This window comes from Caretta caretta, chromosome 15, assembly GCF_965140235.1.
Source record: "Caretta caretta isolate rCarCar2 chromosome 15, rCarCar1.hap1, whole genome shotgun sequence".
Lineage (NCBI taxonomy): Eukaryota > Metazoa > Chordata > Testudines > Cheloniidae > Caretta > Caretta caretta.
Genome location: NC_134220.1, coordinates 14,884,195 through 14,909,887, shown reverse-complemented (window position 1 = coordinate 14,909,887; position 25,693 = coordinate 14,884,195). Strand labels below are relative to the sequence as shown.

At 40.4% G+C, this 25,693-nt stretch overlaps 1 protein-coding gene across 3 annotated transcripts; it reads left to right on the top strand.

The window, feature by feature from the left end:
* Positions 1–114: 114 nt before the first annotated feature.
* Positions 115–22,096, top strand: SNAP29 (synaptosome associated protein 29). Of its 3 annotated transcripts, none has more exons than XM_048821357.2 (7): positions 115–302; positions 1,501–1,888; positions 6,253–6,449; positions 8,438–8,523; positions 10,724–10,828; positions 12,784–12,969; positions 21,914–22,096. In XM_048821357.2, exons 2-6 carry the CDS (start codon positions 1,640–1,642, stop codon positions 12,939–12,941), a joined length of 795 nt encoding a protein of 264 aa, XP_048677314.1. In that variant the 5' UTR covers positions 115–302; positions 1,501–1,639; the 3' UTR covers positions 12,942–12,969; positions 21,914–22,096. The 3 variants fall into 3 exon arrangements, with proteins under 3 accessions (XP_048677314.1, XP_048677313.1, XP_048677312.1); XM_048821356.2 differs by lacking the exon at positions 21,914–22,096 and adding an exon at positions 13,962–17,174 and having other exon boundaries at positions 116–302; XM_048821355.2 differs by lacking the exon at positions 21,914–22,096 and having other exon boundaries at positions 116–302; positions 12,784–17,174.
* The last annotated feature ends 3,597 nt before the right edge of the window (positions 22,097–25,693 follow it).

The following is a 25,693-nucleotide window of genomic DNA, read 5'->3' as shown; positions in this document are numbered from 1 at the left end:
TTCCGGGCTGGATACCCATCCTCTCACGGGCAATGGATTATCCCAACTCTCAAACTATACCCCCCACTCGAGTGCTGGAAATGGATTATCCTAGCCCCGGCCTGCAGGTTCCATAGCCGCCCGCTTCCCCGTCACATACACATACACACACCCCCTCAACAGCGAGTCATGATAGTTTCTCCCAGCCGCTTCCCCTGCGCAAGGGGTAGCGATGGTTTAAGCCAGTAGTCACGGGGTGGAGGAGCCCGGCGGGTGTTGGCACCGCTCAGGCGGGCGGCGGGGTCGCTGGCGGGCGGCAGCTGGTGAGTGGGGGCTGGCGCGCGCGGCGCGGCTCCGGCCCCTCAGCGCGGGAGCGAGGCCAGGAGGTCCCAGGGCCCCTGCGAGGGCCGGTGTCCCGGCTCCCCGGAGCGGCAGGAGTGGGGGCGTCTCGGGGACGGAAGGGGCGTGGGGCTCCCCCGATGGGCGACGGGGGGGGGGGACCCCGCCGCGTCTGTCCGGGGCTCAGGCCCCCCCCGCTCAGGCCCGGTGCCGAGCAGCGCGGGGCGAGGATACACCCACCCCCCGGGGGCGGCCCGTGCCTGAGGAGTGTGTCCCCCTGCGGCGTCATGGCTGAGAGCGGCCCGCGGCGCCGCAGCGCGGGGGGTCTGGGCCGCGACCGGGAAGCTGCCGAGGAGAAGGCTCTCCCATCTGCCGTGCGGCGGGTCCGGGAGGAGAAGGCAGGGGCTAGAGAGCAGGAGGCTCCCTATGGGCGGGGGGGGGGGCTTTAGCTGTCTCGTGGTATCCATGAACACGAGGGGTGGATGCCCGGGCAACTGCAGTAGCTTTGTGTCTGGAGTTACTTGAATGATTGTCGAAGGGGAATGCTGACTCCTTTCCCCGCCCTCCCCCTCCTCGCAAAGGAGAGTTAAATCTGCAGTGATTTGTTGAGTCTGTTCCCTACAGGTTCCTATATTGCCTCCTCACCATAGTATCCGAGCACCCTGTAGTAATGTGTTGAGCAACGTGACTAATATTTGTCAAGTGTGGCTCATTCTTTCTCTCATCCTCTTTCCCAGGGGAAAATTAAATGGGCAGTGTAATGTTTTGTTTGATAAATGATACGTACGCTGTGCTGTGAGTCAGTATTAGCAAAAGCAACGTTAAATAAGTACCTGTGACGCTTGAAACAGAAGGTAGTGCGATCTATGATGGCTTGTAGATCCTGTGGGAGTCTGTTCCACAGTCTTGAACTAGCCCTTGAGAATTTGCAGTTGCCTGCACAGATGAGTTTTACCGTGCAATGGAGAGATCCATTGTGTCCCAGATGCAGAGTTTGTTATACCGGGGGAAAGAACGGAAATACCAAGATGCAATTTCCCACCCAGATATAAAAATGTATTTGCTCCTCTCTCCCTTATGTATCTTCTGTGGTTCATATCACAGCTTATATTTTTATACCTTAGTGAACAATTTTTCTTAACTCAGTGTTCTAAAGATAAATAAAAACTGTTTCCTTTACAGGTAAAGATTTTTCATTCTGTTGAGGTTCAATCCCTCTGAACAATTGCTGTAGGCCCTGGGAATGCCAGTGTGACTCCAACCTCACTTTTCTCTAGTTTCACTCACGCTATAGCAAAGGGAGAAAACACACACTGGCATTATGTCATCTTACACAAAAAACTATAATCCCTTTGATGATGATGATGATGAAGGTTTGAAGCCAGTCAAGTGGAACAATGGAAATGATATCTTTGATGACCCTACTGACAGGCAACATAGGGAGGCTACAAATAAACAGAGGTATCTTCAGCAGGAAGTTCTGAGGCGGGCTCAGGCCACAGAGGACAGCACTAATAGATCTCTTTCCCTCATTTATGAATCTGAGCAAATTGGAGTAGCCACATCAGAGGTAAGTTCTTAATGACAGTAATATTGATTTTTTTCAAGATATAATCAAAACTTTACAAAAGTGCCTTTTTGGTTTATTTAGTCATATTATTAAACTGACTCAGCAATGTTAACACTAAACATAAAGAGATCGGTAAGGCCCAGATCTTGTAAACATTTAAGCCCGTGTGTAACCTTCCTCAGTAGAGTAGCATGAGGCTAAATGAGTGCATGATCAGGAGACAAGTTTGATTGTGATAATATTTTCATGCTGAGTGCCTTCAGTTTTTAACTAATCATATAAAAAAGGTCCATATTGGCCTACTGGTCTTATTAAATGTCTGAGTTGTCTACACAGACTTCAAAAACACCTGAAACCAGGAAAAAAATCTAGTTCAATACCCTAAAAAGCCTTAACCAGAAGTGCCTGCCGATATTTTGCATGCTGTCATGGTGAACTGCTTTATAAACTGTATTTCAGGGGGTTTAAAGTGAAAACTTTTAGAGGTCTTTTATCAAACACTCCTATTAGTTTATCTGGGTAGTCTGTAGAAACTGTTCATTGTTGCAGGGGCTGGGAGGTGATACTGGCAATGAAGCTGTTAGTTAATTTGTTTTTGTTTGTTTTTAAATCCAAGTTGCAGCTTCCTTGGCTGCTTTAAAGTCTTGAGGAGAGCGTATCTGAGTTCTCGCAATAAACCTTTCCTTTATAGGGTCTGATTAAGACTCTGATAACATTAGTGTGATGTGTAACTGTATTTTGATAAAAATGCCAATTAAAAATTAGCAAAGCCTGTGTAGGTATTCTGTTACCACAATTGTTGTTCTGTTACCACAAATGAAAATGATTGTTCTAACTGTGTAAAGTCTGATAGACCTTCTTTTTCCTGTTAAATTGTGGCCTGCAATTAATATAGCACACTATCCAATGTGTTTAGGCTCATCTCTGTTAATCATTTCCCTTAGTCTGATGGGGATGTTTCAGAATAGGTGATGATGAGACCTATTACAAATGTATCTAGAGTCACTAATTTGGTCTTCTGGGCTGCATCATCTGTTGAGGGAGGATGTTTGCTCAAATGGTAGTAATTGGTTTGCGTATATAATTCTGAGGGAATGCATAGACACAAGTCATATAATTGTCTATAATAACTTTCATGAGTAACTTGATTTAGATAGTAAACTCTTCAATATACGCACTTTGAGAAGTGGTAATAAATGTTCTCTAATAGTGGAAGGAAAAATCCAACCCTTATCACAAAACAGTTTGGTCTGTTCCTGAAAATCCAAAAGAAATTTGCAGTGTAGGCCTGATTTAGTGTTAATGGTAGAATCTGAATGGCACAGAACTGGTTGCTTGAGTGGGGAAACATAAAGTAAAAAGAGAGACTGCAAGACTGCTTATCTAAAATTCAGTAAATCTAGGAAAGAATATGGACAGCAGTTCTATTTTTCATTAATGCAACTGCAAGCAGATGGATTCTGGCTGTGTATCTTTGATATTTCAATGTCTTAAACTGCATACCTGTGTGCTTTAGAATTTTAAAACTATAGGCTGTAGGAATCAGTTAATGCAGAAAAGACTCTTATAAGAAAATAGCACTAACATTTTTCTATCAGTGGATGCTTTCTGAATGACCTAGTGCAGACTATTCGTGTGAGAATGATACTCTTTGTTAGTGAAAATGTGGAACTGAAATAATTCTAACAGCATTACTTGCCTCACTTGTGTTGATTCTGCATTGGTAATCTCTTTTCATCTCTATACTTCCATGGTAAAATGTAACATACCTTAGCAAGGGCAGATAAAGGTGTTAAGACCTGATAAAAATGGTGACTCTAACAAGTTTCTAGATCTTGTTCACAATAGGTGGCAGGAAGTTGGCATTTCTTATTAAGAACTGTAGAGCTAATAAAGGCTACAGTTGCCTTGAGCTGGAGTTGGCAGTTATTGATTTTAGTGCCACAGGGCTAGACGCCTTAGAAATACCTCAGGGAGAAAGAGGCGCTTTTTTGTTCAAGCATGCCTGTTGCCCTCTTTGCATTTTTTGCTTTCTCTTTTATTGGTTCTCCTCCTCTTCCTGGAAGCTTTTAATCATCCTTTTTCACAATTGCCACCACCCTGAAATGTAATTGTCAAGTTCTTGTCACTTTTGTTTGCATGCATCTAATGCTGAATACAAAATTAAATTAATAAGGAATCTTGTTTCCACTTTTCTACTGAGCTTGTAATAAGGAATAGGAAAGTGAAACTAATTCTGCTTCTCCATATTCATGAAGCAGTAAGAAGCAGTCCCTTTGGGTGGAGGGCCAGAGAGCTTAGCAAGGTGCTGGTTTGATTACTGCTTACAACTGCAGGGTAAAGATTTACAAACATTTGTATTAGCAGGTACAGTGGTTCAAATCTGAACCATTTCTGTTTGTCACTTTCATCTTCCACATTAGAAATTGCTGCATGCATAATTAAGTGTGGTATGAGGCAGTGCATGGTCTAATGGATATAACACTAGGCTGATACCTAGGAGAGCTCTGTTCTGTTCTTGGCTCTTTCCAGTGATCTGCGGTGTGACCTTGCCCAAGTCACTTCTTTTTGTGCCTCTGTTTTCCATCCACCCTTTGTCTGTCTCTTTTAGACTGTAAACTCTTCAGGGACTTCAAATAGTGCCTTGTGCAGTGGGCCTCAAGGTCAGCTGAGGCCTCTAGGCACTAGCATAAAAAAATAATAAATAACAAATACATAAAGGAAAGTTAGAGCCTGGAGAACAATGGGTTTAAAATGTAAGAAAACTTGCACTATATTTATCCTTGATTCTTGTGAAAATCTCCCATTGACATTAATGAAAATTCTGCAGGTAGAATGAGAACAAAATAGCTTCTTAAATCTACATGTTTCAGAGTAACAACTATGTTAGTCTGTATCTGCAAAAAGAAAAGGAGTACTTGTGGCACCTTACAGACTAACAAATTTATTTGAGCATAAACTTTCATGAGCTACAGCTCACTTCATCGGATGCACATAGTGGAAAACACAGTGGGGAGATTTTATATACACAGAGAATATGAAACAATGGGTGTTACCATACACACTGTAACAAGAGTGATCAGGTAAGGTGAGCTATTACCAGCGGGGGGCAGAGGGGACCTTTTGTAGTGATGATCAAGGTGGGCCATTTCCAGCAGTTGACAAGAGCGTGTGAGGAACAGTGGGGTGGGGGAATAAACATGGGGAAATAGACGTCAAGAATTATAACATTCAAAAACCAGTCGGAGAACACTTCAGTCTCTTTGGTCACTCAATTACAGACCTAAAAGCGGCAATTCTTCAACAAAAAAACTTCAAAAACAGACATCAAGGAGAGACTGCTGAATTGGAATTAATTTGCAAACTGGATACAATTAACTTAAGCTTGAATAGAGACTGGGAGTGGATGTGTCATTACACAAAGTAAAACTATTTCCCCATGTTTATTTCCCCCCACCCCACTGTTCCTCACACGCTCTTGTCAACTGCTGGAAATGGCCCACCTTGATTATCACTAAAAAAGGTCCATCTGTCCCCCTTCCTTCCTCTGCTCTCCTGCTGGTAATAGCTCACCTTACCTGATCACTCTTGTTACAGTGTGTATGGTAACACCATTGTTTAATGTTCTCTGTGTATATAAAATCTCCCCACTGTGTTTTCTACTGCATGCATCTGATGAAGTGAGCTGTAGCTCATGAAAGCTTATGCTCAAATAGATTTTAGTCTCTAAGGTGCCACAAGTGCTCCTTTTCTTTTTGTAGATACAGACTAAGGTGGCTGCTACTCTGCTATTTCTGTAGCTCACGAAAGCTTATGCTCAAATAAACTTGTTAAATCTACATGTACTTCACAAATCTGTGGTATATAGTAGTAGTCAAAAAGCGGTGTTTAAGAGTTATTGATGGGCCAGGAAATTGAAATTTTATATAAAATTTCCACATATATAATATAAATTAGAGGAAAAAAGATAAGGTTACAAAATATTGGAAGTAGCATGTCATGGAGAGGGGTGAATATAACTTGTCCAGTAGTCTAGACATATGTAAGCAAGGAGGGCTTAACTCAAATTTCAGGAAGGATTCAGTATTCTGGCTTCCTGTTTCCATCTAACTGGATCTCCTGAGTAAGAGCAATATCTTAAAGCTGTGACATTTCAAATGCATGTACGATAAACAAAGAGGATCTTTCTTATGCTAAGGAGTCGTATAGCAATTCAATATAATTATCCATAAAACACAGCCCACTACAGACTGAAAAGAGGAAAAGCAGCTTTTGAAATCTTATTCCTAAATGTTAAAACCATTGACATCACAATCTATCCCTTGACTTGACTAACTTCCATTTTTCTGTTAATTTCCCTTTAGGAACTTGTACGTCAGGGTGAGGCACTAAAGCGCACTGAACGAATGGTGGATAAAATGGACCAGGATTTAAAGATTAGTCAAAGACACATAAACAGCATTAAGAGTGTCTTCGGTGGTTTTGTAAACTACTTCAAATCGAAACCTCCAGAGACCAAGCCTGAGCAGAATGGAGTCCCTGAGTACCAAGGAAACAGCAGGTGAGTAGAAAGAGAATTTTAAGAGTGGTAGTGGTCAGTTGGAGTTGGCAGCAGAGGCAACGCATAGGTGGGGCATGTCGGGTTTTATTAATCCTTTTTCACAATTGCCATTGCCCTAGATTGGCTTGCAGAGGAGGGAGAAGGGCTCTATTCTCCCACTGCACCTGCCCCCAAGCACGATTTACCCCTGTCCCCGGCAGCCCCATATGTAACATGCAGTGGGGGGGGGGGCCACTGGACAAAGGAGACATGTGGGGTGGTCATGTGTCCTCCTCTTTCAGTTGTGCCCCCACCGCTCCCCCAGTATGGGGAGGCACGAGTCATCTATGGTTGGCAGGGAGACCTGCCTCTTAGCAGAGAAGTCTTGCAAACTGATCCCATGCACTGCAGGATGTAGACAAAAAGAACACTACTCCATCATGCCACCCCTATGGCTGGAATAGCTTTCTTGAGATGGTCTGCAAGGCCACTATCCCCTTCTCTATTCCGATCCCTTCTTAAAATCTTCTACTTACACAATTTAGAAGTAGCCAACACGTTTTAGTTTAAATAACATAACCTCCATTCTCCTTTATTCCATGCTGTGTACTAGCCTGAGTAATGGTCATCTTACTGACTTCTACTCTGTTGTGCTGTGTCTGATATTGAACCCCAATTCTGCTCTTGAGTCTGCATAACCACTAGAGTCAGCACAGACCAGACTGCAGCGTTGAGGCTTTAGTTTGTAAGCTCCTCAGGTCAAGGACCAAGTATTTCATCTGTATTGTGATCCCCTAGCACATATTTCAGTACTCTATACTAATAAATATAAGCCTCTGGAATTTTGATCAAACCAGCATGTGTTTCTGCCCACTCAACATGAAAAGTCTTTTGATACTTAAATGGTCAATCAGTCAAATATTGCAAAAAATATTTGCAAAATAACTAGTTGGTTATATGTTAAAGGCAGCTAAATCTTTAATTTTCTAACTTGATTTCAAAATTTGGAAGAATGTTTTTAAGCCTTAGTCGTGGAAATTATATTGCTGTGTGTTTGTACTGGTGTGTGCAGCTATATTTCATGGGGTAATAAGGACGTTGAATATTCAAAGCATTTGAAGACAAAAGCGCTGAATGTGAGCTAAGTGTTTTTCGTGATCTCTAGAGAAAATCAGTATCACAGGATGGTAAGAAACTATATTAAATATGACTGGTCTAAAATTGAATAACTTTTATTCTGAAATGTTCCAATTTTTCAGTGACTTGTAATGGGAAAGCAGGTTCTTTCAATTGTATGTTGTAAACTTGCAAGATGGGGACTATCTTCTTCTCTGATGCTTTTGCTAAAAAATTTTTTTCTTTGGTACTTGTGGTAAGAATAATTTCATATTATCTAGATAGTTTAATGAGAACTGTGTAGAGGTTTGTAGCTGTACAGCCTTGTAAATTTGTGTACCAGCTTTAAAAAAAAAAAATTAGGAAATCCAGAGCTGGACCCCTGCCATAATCAAGCATACTGAAAAACTCCCTCCTATTTATCCTGTGGTCTTATACTCTTTCTCTTTCCAATTTACTAACAACTCTGAATAAAAACAAACAAAAGTTAAGCAAACTGACTTCTTAGAGCAGAACCATGTGACATTCACCTTCAGTGCAGCAATGTGTGAATAACACGGCAACATTGTATGTGTATTGTTGTTTCAGGGGAGAGGGCACGTTACTGTACAGTATTTGGCTATATGTCTTGGCGAGTGCCTCTACTGGTAAAGACTGGGGGCTTGATTCTGTTCCCACAGAAGTTTATAAGAATTTTGCTGGTGACTTCAGTGGGAGCATGATTGAGCCCTGTAAGATTAAAAATGAATGTCAAGAGAAGGGGAACTGGTTCTAAGTAAGAAGCAATTCGCTATCCTTAAAGGAATTTGGGGCCTAATCCTATTCAGTCGTTACAGAATTCAACCAATGGGCACCAAGAATATTTTCTCTATTTTTTTTTTCTCTCTCACCAGATTAAAAGAAGCCATGGTCTTTAGTAAAGAACAGGAATCAAGGTACCAGGAGAGTCATCCAAATTTAAGGAAGCTGCGTAATTCTGGTTTGTTAATTTATTTGATGTTGCCCGTCACTTTGGGTGTACTTTACATAGCTTAGAGCTGTGTCTGTTTAGCCTTCCTGGAAAGAGTATCATCACATATAGACACTAACAATAAAGAGGCTTGCAAGATTCAGCACCTTTCCTTCCTCATGCAGATAAAACCTAAGCAGTGTACAAGAACCTACCTAATGTTTTCAAGTATAGCCATATCCTGTGTATGTCAAATGATTAAAAATGGTTCAGAAGGAGCACATTTGAACCATGTGTTTCTACTGCTTTCAAACATGGCTGACTCCCTTATCAATATAGATGTAGCTAACCCTGGTCCAGGAGACATGTGTCTTATTCATACAAAATAGCATGTAGGCTTTTGTTCTTTCCCTAGCTTTTGTATTAAGCAAACTTCAGCTAATGTTGGTTGGTGCTGAATGGCCATAGCCTGCTTTAAATAAGGGCCCATTTTATAACTAGTCTTCATTTATATTTGTGAGGGTTAGAAAATACTGTTGTCTTTGAAATAGATCTATAAATAAAGCAACACTGTACCTTACTAATCTAATGCATGCTGAAAATGTAACAATTGAGTATAATTGTGTGAGCTTGGTGTTTGGCACTTAAATGGTTAATTTCACCACTTCGCATTTACCCTGTCACATAAAGGGTACTTAAAATGATACTTCTGGCTCTGTATTGTTTGTCTGCCAACAGATTAGAGAGCAAACCATTAATTTACAACAAGAAGGCTAGAAGCTTTTCAATTAATTAAAAAGAAACACAAAATTTGAAATTTCTTGTGTTAAAAGGTCTAAATAGATCTCTACAGGCAACATATGGAAGCTGACCACTAGAAGGCACAAGAGCTTCCTTATGACTTGCCCATAAGGGGCACTGTTTGGCTTTCGTGGCTTTGGCCCAGTTTTTTTCCCAGCTAAGTAGCAGAACTACAGAAAGCAACACACATGACTTTAAAAAAGGAGGACTTGTGGCACCTTAGAGACTAACAAATTTATTTGAGCATAAGCTTTCGTGAGCAACAGGTCACTTCGTCGGATGCATGCAGTAGAAAAGAGTGGGGAAATTATAAATACACAGAGAACATGAAACAATGGGTGTTACCATACACACTTTAACGAGAGTGATCAGGTAAGGCATCCGATGAAGTGAGCTGTAGCTCACAAAAGCTTATACTCAGATAAATTTGTTAGTTTCTAAGGTGCCACAAGTACTCCTTTTCTTTTTGCGAATACAGACTAACACGGCTGCTACTCTGAAACCAGGTAAGGTGAGCTATTACCGGCTGCGGGGGGGAAGCAGCCTTTTGTAGCGATAATCAAGCTGGGCCATTTCCAGCAGTTGACAAGAACGAGTGAGGGGCGGGGGGGGAAGGGGAATAAACATGGCGAAATAGTTTTACTTTGTGTAATGACACCACCACTCCCAGTCTTTATTCAAGCCTAAGTTAATTGTGTCCAGTTTGCAAATTAATTCCAATTCAGCAGTCTCTCGTTGGCGTCTGTTTTTGAAGTTCTTTTGTTGAAGAATTGCCATTTTTAGGTCTGTAATCGAGTGACCAAAGAGATTGAAGTGTTCTCCGACTGGTTTTTGAATGTTATAATTCTTGACGTCTGATTTGTGTCCATTTATTCTTTTACGTAGAGACTGTCTAGTTTGGCCAATGTACATGGCAGAGGGGCATTACTGGCACATGATGGCATATATCACATTGGTAGATGTGCAGGTGAACGAGCCTCTGATAGTGTGGCTGATGTGATTAGGCCCTATGATGGTGTCCTCTGAATAGACATGTGGACACAGTTGGCAATGGGCTTTGTTGCAAGGACAGGTTCCTGGGTTAGTATTTTTGTTGTGTGGTGTGTGGTTGTTGGTGAGTATTTGCTTCAGGTTGGGGGGCTTTCTGTAAGCAAGGACTGGCCTGTCTCCCAAGATCTGTGAGAGTGATGGGTCGTCTTTCGGGATAGGTTGTAGATCCTTGATGATGCGTTGGAGAGGTTTTAGTTGGGGGCTGAAGGTGATGGCTAGTGGCGTTCTGTTATTTTCTTTGTTGGGCCTGTCCTGTAGTAGGTAACTTTACAAGAGTCAGATGACAGAAAGTCAGCTGTCAGTCAGCTAGAGCAATTCTTAATAGTTCTGAATCATTTGTTTGTTTATGAGGACTAAAAATGTCTTACGTTGTTAACAGACTACGATTTCAGTGGAACCAATTCAGAATCTTCTGTCCAACCCGATGTTTATCCAAAGAATCAACATCTCCGAGCTTACCACCAGAAAATTGACAGCAACTTAGGTGAGTTAGAAATTGAAGCTATGTGACTTAACATGATTTCCATATCTTGCTATTTATAGCCTGAGAGAATTCAGAGCAGTCTATTCCCAACTAGCTGTGTCCTTAAAACTTTGCGTTTAGTTCATACACAGACCTTTGATTATAAAAGCTCCTCTGTGTATGCAGTTTCTGTTTCAAAAGCTTCCGCCTGGTAGATCTGCTACATGCTTTAGGCCAGTCTTCATGATTAAGTCCCATCATGTTTCACACATACCATGAATTTAGTAGTCCACTTCTTGTCCAAAATGGATTTTAACCAGATGGCGGACTGTTGTAGGACAGAAGACACAGTTTAGTAATAGATCTGAGTTAAAAATGCTTTTAATGTAAAACCAGCTATAGATTAAAACTGGCTAAGATTATTGCAATAATATAAATCTGTATGGAAACTAACATCTGCAATGGGGTATCCCTGCTGGGTCTCAGTATTTTCTTTTCTCTGTGCTCCTATGGCTTTTGTTTCAATATTGGACTCCACTGAGACAAAAACAATTATTCAAAGATGTTTTGGTTACTGAACTGCTGAACAATTTATTTTTTAAAGAAAACCACACCACAGTTATCCCAAAACTTTTTAACCTGATACCAATTGCCACTTTGCGTAATTTAAATATCTTGCCTTTGACTACATCAAAATAATATCTGCTGCATGTTTAACCAGTCGCTGTGCAGACATTCCTATGCAACATCTCTTCAAATGGATGGAACAGGGTCAAGCAGGATCATCCAGCTATGCTGAAAAAGCACATTAGCTGGGTATTACTGATGATAATACCAGTAAGGAAATACCCATTTTAGCATTTAAATATCAAAAATATGAATAGCATAGTCTCCTGTAATGTAGAATGTACCATTTATTTTGCATAGTATGTTTGGTTTATGTGAATGTCAGTAGTGCATCAGTTTGGATTCTGAAGCCTTCGTAAACAAATGCTTAAAACTTTATTTTAATGAGCTTAAAGTTCTGAAGAAAATGGAAAAAATTGGAAGGAATTAAATCCTTAAGGTGTGGATTTTTTCCTCTTTCTGCATATGTTAGTACTTCTGAAGAAAGTACAATCGTAATCTGTTTTATTCTATATAAAATGCCTCTGTATGCCTCTTGTCTGCTCTGTCTGACCTGGAAAGAGTGATATGGAAGAAAACAAATACGTGAAGAATCAGGATGCTGAGCCATAAGTGTTACGATAGATATAACAACTGTTCTACTCCCACTCCATTCTGAACTTGTTAGTTTCCAAAACATTGATGCCAGCCAATTGTGCAGTAAACTTCTTTTCTGCAGCTAACTACTTCAAAGAACACATTCTAGGATATAGGAACAAGTAAACCTGTTCATCCGCATTAAACAAACTTGTACCTTATGGAAGGAAATGCTCTAAAAATCCGTGTACAGAAAGGGGGTGTATTGCAAGGATTGGAGCTTTATAGAATTAACCATTTTTACGCCTGTGTATTTTGATCTTTCTTGATAATAATCAGTTTAAAGAACAAACTGTGTTGAGAGACTGCTCATGTTAGGGTGTCAAATGTACAGAGGCAAGAAAAAATATATATCCATCCTTAAAGTAAAGGGAGAAAGTTAACATGTCATATATTTTAGACCCGACAAATACCTTAGTTTATCAAGATCAAATTTAGTTTTCACCATTTATTGTCTTTTTGTTTGCAATGTACTCACTTTGAGCAATGAAAACTGATTAGTCACTTTTCTGGTACTAATGCACTGCCAGTGTTATAACATTTGTATTGCAAATATTGTAGGGGGATCGTTAAGCAGCTTTCACTGACGCTTGGTTTAATTTAAGGTTTTGGGGGAAATGGGAGGAATTTTGACAGCACCCATTTAAATGGCACCTATATCTTGTAATTCCTGCTGTTTTGAACCTTCATACTCCCTCTCTCTCCATTGGCAGATGACATGTCTTCTGGGCTTGGCCGTCTGAAAAACCTGGCTCTGGGTCTGCAGACAGAAATTGATGAGCAGGATGACATTCTTGACCGGCTAACCGGAAAAGTAGACAAACTGGATGTCAATATTACAAGCACTGAAAGAAAAGTCCGACAACTGTAAAGTCTTCTCAGAAATTCTTTCCTTCAGTGTAAGATCTTCCTGGATGTTTATCTTGCTGGGGGTTTCCTTTGTTTTTTTGTTGTAAATCTTGGACAATATCCATTTCTTTCTTTGTCAGTGGCTTAGCTTCATTAAAATTGCAGAATCTTGAGTGCAACATAGGATCTTAAAACACTTCTTAATATATACATATGTGTACATTGGATAGCACATCTTTCTGCATGTGGTTGCAATCCTTCACTCTGGATTCCTGCTCATTTATATTATGTGCCATGTGCATATAGGAATTTTCAGTCTACATGTTTCAATGCCCTTATCCTTAGAACTGTGGCAAAGAAAATAACTAAATTTTGCACCTGTTTTGCAAGGAATTGTTTAAGAATTTAAAAATAGCTATATGTAAACATACAGATTACCAGCTGTAAAAATAATTCTGAATGCTATCCCCTAGCATTTCTGTGTTCCCTCCTAGGGAATCTCAGAGGTTTCCAAACAACTGGAATAGCTGTCAAATGTGACATGCAATGATGCTGGTACTAAAACTGTGTTGGTCCGCTTCTGCCTAGGGGGGAAGAGATGCTGCACACTCAAAAATCCTCCACTGATGGTAGTGGTTGTCCTTTTATGTGCTGCTTTTTGCCAGCCGACTGAGTAGGTGGCTATTTGAACAGCAGCATCTCTCCTAAAAATGGAGATTTGGACTAGTATTTCAATTTTAAAAATTTTAATTTTTTCAAATAGGAAAGGTGGAGTGGGGGAGTTCATGGCATAGTCTTATGTGATGACTATTTCTTCCACCCACAACACCACTGTTGAGAAATTAAACTTGCACCTATACCTACATGCTCTCCAGCTTTCTGGCTTTGCAATTTTTAGTTTGTACAGATGACAAATGTTTTAATTATTTCCAGTTTTCCAAATCCAAACTGGAATCCACCTACTAGTTTTTTGTTTTGTTTTTTTCCCCCCTTATGTCTTTGTAAATAACACTGTTAAATAAAACTTATTTTAATTCTACAGCTGTGGGAAGGTAACAACCAATCGATCACCACCTATCTGCCTGATTGGTGACGTCTCTAAAACGAGCCGATTAATAACGATTCAGATCTTACTGGACAAGTATCCATATCGCAAAATTTACCACCACATTTGACAGTAAGAACCTAGTTGGCAGTTCCAGCAGAGAGGCCAGCAAATTAAAACCCTGGTCACTGCAGCTGGTCCCTCCAGATTGTCCTGGCACATCGATGAGCACTGTGGAGAAGCTTGCATTGCATACAGCTGCCTATGCTGCGTGGAGTGCTGATAAATGGAAAACTTTGGTGTCTAGGTCTGTTGATTCAGCACCTTTCATAATCGCTAAATTCACACATTTTTCCCTTCTTTAAAAAAAGACTTGTTCAAACACTTAAAAATCCCATCTTCTGACTTGGTGTGAACATACTCCCCCTGGCGCATAAAGGACTTAGAGAATTTTCAACTCTCTTGTTCTGTACAGTCTGTGTAGGAAAGTAAAGCATTAAACCATCTGAACTTCCTTGCTGTTGGGGGCAATGTTACTGGAAAATAACTCCTCTAGTGCTCCTGGCAATTACATTTCTCTGATGTGAAACCATTTGAAAACTAGTGTATGTTGCATGCTGCCCTGCTGGTGTCACAAATGTCACTTTGCAAAGAAAGTGGCTGCCACCAGCAGGAAACACACAGGTGCCAATTATGAGAGTATTCTGCTATAGATCTTCATTACCTTTTAATTTTCTTGTTGTCTCCCACCTGAAAGTTTGAAAAAGCCTGTTACTACCTACACATCTTGTGCCCTTGTGTATACATACCATTACTAGCGCTTTTTCCCCATGGCCAGGGTATTCATGAGTGATTAGCTGTCTCATTTTAATGTTAAGGCATTTATTTAGAAAGTAACATATCTTGAACTTGTAAAAAGCTGAAAGCATGTGAGGGGAAGGAAGATTGAAACGTTTGTCCTACCTACCTTTGATGGCTTATTTAAGTACTCGTCAGAAAAAATAGCGGTTGGAGGGGAGAAGTGCTTTGTTTTCTTGCTATAGGAACTTCCAGAACACAGTGCTGATTGACAGAGGCATCTTTCTTTTCTGGGTCCAAGCTGTGTGTCTGTATCCTATCCCAAGTTTAAAAATTGTGGAAAATTCCACTACCAGTTAGTAACACGATTAACTTATTTGAAATCTGCCTTCACGTGTATATGCTTACCCCACAACTAGACTTTTCCTAAAGTAAGACCTTGGTAATCAGTGTGCAGGCTGAATAGTTTTCTCCATTGAGTTGTAGCTAATGGAGAAGAAATGTAGCTCGAAGATCCAGCTATGTGTTCATGTATATTGAAAAACGAGAGGAAGATGGGGCTTGGATATGAACAGTGATGGCAATAGATTTGTTAGTTTAACAGGGATGCCTTTCTGACATAATTTAGTTTAAGAAGAAATAGAAGAATTTATTTCACAAAACAGACCAGACTTTTTTTAATAATGTAGTTTTATCAGCCTTACTAAAAGCTGCTTGTGTCCTTAGGGGAGATCTTTGCTATAAGAAATCTACTTTGGCTTTTAAAACATTTTGATCATTACACGTTTCAAATCAGAACTCAGAATTATGTGGGAGTTCTACAAAGGCCTAATTTCTCATCTCTTTACTCAACCCCGTTCACCCTTGCCAGTCGGTGACATCTGCTATTTCCTCATTGTTTACAGGCTTCCTGCTCTACTAACTTCTGTGGTCCTGTTTTAAAGGATTGCTTTCCACATTCGGGCTCTTTTGTGGGGATGACAGTTGTGTTTAAGCATAAACTAAAATCTGCTGCAAGCTGAACTCCTTTCCTAGCTTTCATAGAAAATGCTTTACTCTGTCTGCTGCTAAAAAACATAAAATGTTCACAATGGGAAGAGAGCAATGCTGTGTTTTGTAATACAGTGATGAAACTCTTGCTGACTAAAAGCTATTTTGCAAAAAGAGGAAATAACTGAAAAGCTGACTTTTTTTTCTTTCCTAGAAATTTCTGCCTTCCCATGCTGCTGAAGGCTTAATTTTTGTAACTAGTCTTTTAGATCCTGTCTAAAATACCATTTCATCTTTGTCGGGTACCATTGAGAAACTTATCCTCTCGTGTTGGCTTAAGCTTTTTAAAAATGATTCTGCAAGCTTACCCTTGAGTGCCAGCTCAACCAACTATTCTGCTTAAGTGTGCCTGTTAGCAGGGTAGCTCCCTTTCTTTACAGCAGAACATCACTGGTGATACTGTAGACTAGGCAACGTTTATTGGCTTGAGTGGCAGTTAGTGTTAAATATCTAAATAAGGTTGCAAAAACTTCTATGCAGGCATCTTTATAAAGTAAGACAGGCTCCCTCATAGGACGATTTATTTCTTTAAATGAGATTAAGGGTATTACAATTCAGAATTTTTTTCTTCCTGAGCACAGATTTGACAATAAACAACCCTCTTTTAAAAAATTAAATCTGGCTATTGGTTTGTAATAAATTGTACATATAAAACTGTTCTTGAGCATTGAACCAAAACTGCACTAAATAACCTAGGGCAGCCAAGATGTAGGCTCTAAGGCCCAGTTCTTGCACTGGGAACTGCACGGGCTGAGTCTGACTGAAATCACTGGGGCTCTGCCCGGGCACAGGGCTCTGCATGGTACTCCATGCAGGATCATGGCCTACGACTTTGTGTGTGCATACAGAATGTCTAGAAGAAACTCTTTGACTGTATTGAGGCTACTGTATTTAGATTGTATGCAAACAGTACTCTGAAAATTTAGCTTGTTTGTCTAAAATTTCAGTTTTTTACATGATTGAAATGTAAAATATTTTGCTGTTTAATAGCTTTTGTGAATGTTCACCTTATGTAAAACTAAGAAATAGAAAATACTTTTTCCAGCCGTTCAGCCTTCAGAACAAACTGACTTTTGTCGTTCCTTTTACATGGATACGTCCATAGGAAAGAGAATGGTTTTGGCTTTGAAATTTGTGTGACATCAGCATTATAGGTAGTGATGATTTGACTACAGAACTGGCTTTTTTTAAATAGTAACATACACCACACAGATTTAATACTTTTTTTTATACAAGCAAAATTGAAGTTTGTCTTTCTTTAATGAAGGTTTTAAACTGGATTATAATTCAGCAATTTAAGATGTCAAATGGAATCTATATTGAATGGTGAGATGCTCAATAAAGGTGCTTATTGTACATGAAGACTTGTTGCATTTTCTTTCCAGGGTGAAAGTATCGTTACCAGATGCTGGAAACCATCAACGTATAATAATTGGATTTTTTCCAGTAAAAGGATATTCTTTAACTGGGGATATTTCCATTATAAATAACATCCTGTCCACTCCCAAAAGTTGCTACAGTGTGGTGTCATTCTTAGGAGCTACAACTCTGGAAGGAGATGCTTTAGCAAATCATGTAACTTCACCAGTCATTTGCTGCTGAACGACAACCCTTAATACTATATAGGAAAACTAGGATTTCCAATGCATGGGCCTATTGCGATTGCTGTGACTGGTAGCAGATGTTTTTGAGAGTGGGGTGAAAGAGTTGAATTTCTGCCTGATCCTGTGGTGGTCACTTTAGACCCTGAATCTTGGGGTTTGGTATGCCCTCAATTAACATGCATAGCTTTAATTGTTGGTAATAAAATGTAGACTTTATTTCAAAACATCAAAATCCTGCCACAGTATTTGACTCTAGCAGTGAATATCACAGGTTGGCTACATTCTGTGTAAGGGACAATGCTTAGGGAATAAGGCAATCAAATTATGCAGTGTGCTGCAAGCTTTAAACCAGCAGGAATGTAGTTTAGGGCATGGTCCCCAGTCTGGTCATACCAGTATTTTCCAAGGTGCCTGTAACCATGGTACTTGTGTTTGGGGAGAGTAATGTGGTGTTTGGAAATCTCTGTATGATAAGGATTTAAATACCTCAGTGCCAGTTAGTGCCACAGGAAAGAGCCTTTGAAGGTCTTATTGCAAGAAATTCTCAGTAGAAATGAGGAGCTAGTTCTTAGAGGAATCAGAATGGTGCTTAGAATTGAAGTATCTACTACAATTCTAGCTGCCACTTGTATCCCTCAGCATGGATCTCCTACAAGTAGGAGGTGAGAGCCCCTCTCCTCCCACCTAGTAAATGGGGCAGACAAATCCTCAGGAGTACAGCAGGGATGTTGGAGAGAAGTTAGAAACACTGTGTACTCTAGTCTGTTCTGGGTCTCAGCTCACTGTACTTATGTGCAAACTTAATTCTAGCAATTGTGGAAGAAATCTATCTGGCTTCATGTGAAGATACGAGGGTATTTTCTTTATGGCTAGCCAGGTATTTTCTCCCTTTTATGCTCTCTTAAATGGTTTCCTTGAGCACAACTGAATCCTTGGCTTTCTTGGAAGTGAGAAAGGGAAAGGGAGGTGAAGGAGAGATGCTCATGCAGTTATGTAGGCAAAAAAATGGAATGATTGTCCTTTTGGAAGAAACAGATACCCTAACCTCTGCTGTCTCTCTTTTCCTCCCCGCCGCTCCTTCTTCTTTCTCATCATCCTCCACAACCCCTTTCTCCCCCCTTCCACCACACAAACCTCCAGGAAGGAGGGAATTCTCCCATTTTTCATTTCCTTTAGTGTGCCTTTTCCCCAGGGGAACAAAAGATTTGTAGAATCCTGGGGCTGAAAGAAAGGTACAGTTGACCCCAAAATAAGATGGCTTCCAAACTATTACTAGGAAGCTGTCTAGATGTCTCACTAGGGGCAGAGGTTGTCTAAATACAATAACTTGGTACCTCTGCACCAGCTATAAAGAGCCTAGCTGGAAAACAATCAGGCTGTGACTACACCATAGACCGAGTGGACGTCCCTAGCAAACAGATTCCCATTGCTGTGCATTGATGCCTTGTGGGAGAACTGACCTCATTGACATCCTAATTCTGTTTTTCTTGGTTTGTATAGCTTTTTTAATTTAGTTTATTTGTAAATATGATTTTTCTGTTTATGGAAAATCAGTTCTATCCAAAGATGAGCCCAGCACTCTATGTAAGCAGGTTACATTCTGCCTCCAACAGTGTTTGGTTGGTCTTGTCAGTGCGCCTGACCATCCTTCTGTTTTTCACAGCAATTGGGGCAACAGAGATGTGATATGTGCTACTGAGACTGTCATAAATATAAAGGGAAGGGTAATCACCTTTAAAATCCCTCCTGGCCAGAGGAAAAATCCTTTCATCTGTAAAGGGTTAAGAAGCTAAAGGTAACCTCGCTGGCGCCTGACCAAAATGACCAATGAGGAGACAAGATACTTTCAAAAGCTGGGAGGAGGAAGAAAAACAAAGGGTCTGTGTCTGTCGGTGTGATGCTTTTGCCGGGGACAGAACAGGAATGGAGTCTTAGAATTTAGTAAGTAATCTAGCTAGATATGCGTTAGATTATGATTTCTTTAAATGGCTGAGAAAATAGCTGTGCTGAATAGAATGACTATTCCTGTCTGTGTGTCTTTTTTGTAACTTAAGGTTTTGCCTAGAGGAATTCTCTATGTTTTGAATCTAATTACCCGGTAAAGTATTTACCATCCTGATTTTACAGAGGTGATGCTTTTTACTGTTTCTTCTATTAAAATGTTTCTTTTCAAGAATTGAATGCTTTTTTCATTGTTCTAAGATCCAAGGGTTTGGGTCTGTGGTCACCTATGCAAATTGGTGAGGATTTTTACCAAACCTTCCCCAGGAAGTGGGATGCAAGGGTTGGGAGGATTTTGGGGGGAAAGACGTTTCCAAACAACGCTTTCCTAATAAAAATAAACCCAGATAAATGTTTGGTGGTGACAGTGGAAGTCCAAGGGCAAAAGGTAAAATAGTTTGTACCTTGGGGAAGTTTTAACCTAAGCTGGTAAAAGTAAGCTTAGGAGGTTTTCATGCAGGTCCCCACATCTGTACCCTCGAGTTCAGAGTGGGGAAGGAACCTTGACAGAGATACTTTGGGTTTCTTTTTCCTTCATTGTGGCAAGGAAGGGATTTGGAGAGGGGTTGGAATTTATATAAATAACGTAACCAAAATGTCCATTGTCCCTAGAATGTGCTGGACATTGCCCTTAAGAGTTTATAATCTAAATAAACAACATGCATGCACGCAGCAGTGGATGAAAGAGAGGATGTTGCATGAGATGTTTTGAAACTCTCATTTAAAAATGTTTATCATTTGCCTTTATTTATATAAAGCTGTACCCAGACTTGTTATCAGATGTGTTTAGGTAAAACAGAGAAGGATTAATGTTTATGTATTTTGTTTTTGTTTCACCAATACCAATCTATTTACTCACTGGTTTTAATCCCTTCCTATGGTCATTTTAATTCTGTATTCTCCTCCTCTAACTTAACCCTGTCCCTATACCCCACTTTCCCTTCCCCGTGTCTCTGCACTGGGACCCTTAACTTTCCCCCCAGCTTCTTCCCTATTCCTCCATCCCAGTATTTATCTCCTTCCCTTCATTGGACCTAACCACCTTACCCCAGTGGAAAAGAAAGGGGTTCTGCTGATTGTTGATAAGTAGATCTCTCTTCCCTTTGCCCCTCCCTTGAGTCCAAATTCTTCTCAGCCCAGGTAGTGGGCTGGAATTCAGGAGACATGGGGTTCAGATCCTGGTTCCGTCAGTTTCTTTGTGTAACCTTGGACAAATCCTGTGCTTTAATTCCCTTTCTGTAAAATGGGGATTGTAATATTCCCCTATTTCACAGGGGTAGTTAAATTAACCTATGATCAGGAGGTGCTTGGATGCTATTGTGATGGGGGCCATAGTTAGCTAGCTAGAAAGCTGTCCATGCTAGATGCTGATCTGTTATTGGTTGGATTGATCCCTTCTCAATGAGCCCTGTGCTGTTTTAGTTCATTGAACAGTTGGTGGTTGGGTTGTGGTGTCTGGGGCGGGGAGTTCTTCAGCCACAATCGCTGCCAAGCTGTTCTTTTGAGGCAGACCAATACTGTAGTGGTGCTTTCATCACAAGCTGAAAGCAAAGGAGATGAAGATGATTCACAGATGCTTAGAAACTCTGGCTACACTGGCTTTCCTAGCATTTCTAGGTTAGAATTTCTGGAGAGGCATTTCCTTTCAACAATCTCCATAAGCTAAATAAACTATTTTAAAAAAATGTTTGTTTTACTGATCTGCATCTAGACTGTACATTTCCCACTCCAGCTCGTGTGCTCTAGTGCTGGGTTTACGTTGGCAAGCTCTCAGGAGCCTGAAGGTTTCCCGTGTGTCCGAGGGAGGTGAGCATAACCCCTCCCCATATGTAGCACGTGGTTTCAGCTGAAACCTTAGGCTTCTACCAGGCAATAACAAAGCCCACTCTGGTTAAGATGGAATAATGCTCTGTTCTGGACTATGCCCTTTTAACAGAGATGAAGGAGGCGGCAACCTGTCACCCTAATTCAGCAAGGCATGTGCCTAACTTTCACCATGTGGATAGTACAATACAAGTCAATGGGGTTATTCGCATCCTTAGTCAGACACATGGTTACATAGTTGCTGAGTCACTCAGGACCTGTGTGTGTTGGTATCTTGGAGCATCTTCAATAATTTCTAAGGAAACTTTTTTCTCCCCCAGGCTTGGTGGGTGTCAGTACTGTGGAGACAGTTCTTGTGAGAATATATTGTTGTTGTTTTTTGACCTTTTGTGGTTCTCTTTCATATAATAGAATTTGAACAGTTCAAAGATTTGAACTGAAACTTGAGAAGCTTTGTGAAATTGTTGAGTACTTTTGTTGGGGCTGTATATAAAATGAGATGTCTTAGCAGAGAAAAGAGATTCATTCTTGAGATATATTCTTACCCTCTTTCTGTGATGATTTTTAAACTATTCAGTTAGCCATTGGCCATGTATTATCATAGCCCTACCTGACTTTGTTTTATTCTGAATTTCATCAACTGCTTTCCCATTTTGATATCTCTTTCTGCAGTATATCATGACTGGAGTGTTGTCAAATAATGAAGGAGCTGGGAGAGAACAGCCAAGAGGGATAACTTGAAAATTTGCTGACAAGAAGCAATTAAAGGCAATGTTGGGATATAGTGAAAGATGGAAAATGTTGAAACTCGCCAGAAGTATCAAAATAAATATCAGCTACTGTCGTGTCTCTGAAGTGAATTTCTCTGGTGCTTTGCACAGCTATCATTAAAATAAAACAGATGGACTGTGAAATGTGTGAACAGACTGACAAATTGGAGTCTGATCTTCAGGAACGTGTCCATAGTGATGTTCAAAATATCTTTTCCCTAAAATAAGGAGATTAAAAGCATCTATGCACTCTCATATTTTTATAATACAGAGCAGGAAAGTTAGCCTCAATGTAGGTCAAATATAACTGAAAACAATTTTGCTTGTAATATGTGATCGTGAGTAGATATGAGCAGCCGGTGCCAGCTGAGACAAGCACTTTAGTACATACTAGCTTATTTCTTCCTAACAGTAAGTGAAAGGATAACATTCCCATGAGACTAACCAAGTAGCCCACGCTAGTCAATGAGGGCCACATTGGCAATTTGCCAGGTTCACGAGGGCCCAGCAAGTTGTACAAAATGGATCATATTGCATCTGCCTCATTTTTCAGATTATGATGTTGGTCAGGATGGAACAGAGCATTCTGGGATCTGTAGCCTTGACTGACTGTCCTCATTTGTAATACAAGGATAAATTCAGGCTCTGTTTTAAGTCTGTGAGCTGTATTTTGCCCTCCCTGTTTTAATCCAAGGGTAGAATGGGTTTAAAAGCGCACTAAACTTCCCCTCCCCAATTCCCAGGAAATTACCTCTGTTCTTTCTCTTTGTGAATGAGTATGGTCAATCACAGCCCAGGCTTTGCTCACTTCACTACCTAATCAAGGCTTACCAGTATGTAGTAACTAGAAGTAGCAGTCAAACTGTCAGGAGCCACATCTTAAGCAGGGTTATTCATGTTCAGGGTTGCTAGAGGAAGATCTGGATGTTATTGAGGTATCTTTGGGAGGACCCATGAAAATAATTTATTCTAAAAATAACTCTCCGTGTCAAAATTAATTTCCTCCTTTCACACACCCCTTCTCCTCTTCAAAGGCAACCAAATATCAGTTTAAGAACTGAGGCTCCCTATTAGAATAGGAAGAATTGTTTACTACTAACAGTTATATTTCAGCCTTCATAAAATGAAAATAAGCAGAGCCTGACAAAACGGAGCAGATTCATTTCTGACACTGGCTACACAATTTCACTTGATGCAGTTGTTTTTTTTTCATATGCTCACATTAGGATATTGTTGAATCAGAGAGTGATGTGTGGAAGGTCATAACAGAACAGATGGAATTCTGAAAGGTCAAAGTCGGACTCAAGAACATTTTATTCCCACTTTCCTTTTGCTCTTGAGTGCGGCACGGCTCAATGCTGACAGATGGTGGCTCAACTGCAAGCCGCTTCACCAGAGGACCTACGTAAAATCTTTAGGGCTGTCGATTAATCGCAGTTAATTCATACGATTAACTCAAAAATTAATTGCAGTTAAAAAAAATTAATTGCAATTAATCGGAGTTTTAATTGCACTGTTAACAATAGAATTCTAATGGAAATGTATTAAATATTTTTGGATGTTTTTCTACATTTTCAAATATATAGATTTCAATTACAACACAGAATACAAAGTGTCCAGTGTCCAGCTCACTTTTTTATATTATTTTCAATTACTAATATTTGCACTCTAAAAATGATAAAAGAAATAGTATTTCTCATTTGACCTCATACAAGTACTGTAGTGTAATATCTTTATCGTGAAAGTGCAACTTACAAATGTACATTTTTTGCTGCTGTTGTTACATAACTGCACTTGAAAACAAAACAATGTAAAACTTTAAGAGCAGGGGTGGCCAGCCTGTGGCTCCGGAGCCACATGCAGCTCTTCAGAGGTTAATATGCGGCTCCTTGCATAGGCGCCAACTCCAGGGCTGGAGCTAGAGGTGCCAACTTTCCAATGTGCCGGCGGGTGCTCACTGCTCAACCCCTGGCTCTGCCTCAGGCCCCACCCCCACTCCACTCCTTCCCCTAAGCCCCCCACCCCTTCCTCTGAGTCTGCTGCACCCTTGCTCCACTTCCTCCCCCTGGCCCGAGCCTCCTGTGCATCACAAAACAGCTGATTTCGGTGGGTTGGAGGCGCAGGGATGGAGGGTTAGGGGCTGATCGGCGGTGCTGCTGGTGGGTGGGAAACACTGGGTGGGGAGAGCTGATGCGGGGCTGCTGACGTGTTACTGTGTCTCTTTGGCAATGCACATTGTTAAATTCTGGCTTCTTCTCAGGCTCAGGTTGGCCACCCCTGCTTTAGAGCCTACAAGTCCACTCAGTCCTACTTCTCAATCAGCCAATCACGAAGACTAACAAGTTTGTTTGTATTTACGGGACATAATGCTGTCTGCTTATTATTTGCAATGTCACCTGAAAGTGAGAACAGGCATTCGCATGGCACTTTTGTAGCTGGCATTGCAAGGTATTTACATGCCAGATACGCTAAATATTCGTATGCACCTTAATGCTTTGGCCACCATTCCAGAGGAGATGCTTCCATGCTGATGACGCTTGTTAAAAAAAAAAAATCAGTTAATTACATTTGTGAACTCTTTGGGGGAGAATTGTATGTCTCATGCTCTACTTTACCTGAATTCTACGATATAGTTCATGTTCTAGCAGTCTCAGATGATGACCCAGCACATGTTTGTTTTAAGAACACTTTCACTGCAGATCTGACAAAACGCAAAGAAGGTACCAATGTGAGATTTCTAAAGATAGCAACGGCACTGGACCCAAGGTTTAAGAATCGGAAGTGCCTTCCTAAATCTGAGAGGGACGAGGTGTGGAGCATGCTTTCAGAAGTCTTAAAAAAGCAGCACTTTGATACAGAAACTACAGAACCCAAACCACCAAAAGAGAAAATAAGCCTTCTGCTGGGTGGTATCCGACTCAGATGATGAAAATGAACATGCGTTGGTCTGCACTGCTTTGGATCGTAATCGAGCAGAACTCATCATCAGAATGGACGCATGTCCTCTGGAATGATGTTTGAAGCATGAAGGGACATATGAATCTTTAGTGCATTTGGCACATAAATATCTTGTGACGCTGGCTACAACAATGCCATGTGAACGCCTGTTCTCACTTTCAGGTGATGTAAACAAGAAGCAGACAGCATTATTTCCTGCAAATGTAAACAAACTTGTTTGAGTGATTCGCTTAACAAGAAGTATGACTGAGTGGACTTGTAGGCTCTAAAGTTTTACATTTTAATTTTTGAATGTAGGTTTTTTTCACAAAATTCTACATTTGTAAATTCATCTTTCATGATAAAGAGATTGCACTATAGTACTTGTATTAAGTGAACTGATAAATACTATTTCTTTTGTTTTATATAGGGCAAATATTTGTAATCAAAAATAAATTTAAACTGAGCACTGTACACTTTGTATTCTGTGTTGTAATTGATATCAATGTATTTGAAAATGTAGAAAACATCCAAAAATATTTAAATAAATGGTATTCTATTATTAACACTGCAATTAATTGCAAGTAATGTTTTTTAATCGCTTGGCAGCCCTAAAAATCTTTTGAAACAAATAGTTCTCAGATCCATCTTCCATGAGGGAGAGTGGAAATAAGCCTGAAACCCTGGCCATGTAGCCGCCTACCTGGACATCCTGAGTGGGAGAGTTGGAAAAATAAGGGTAAGC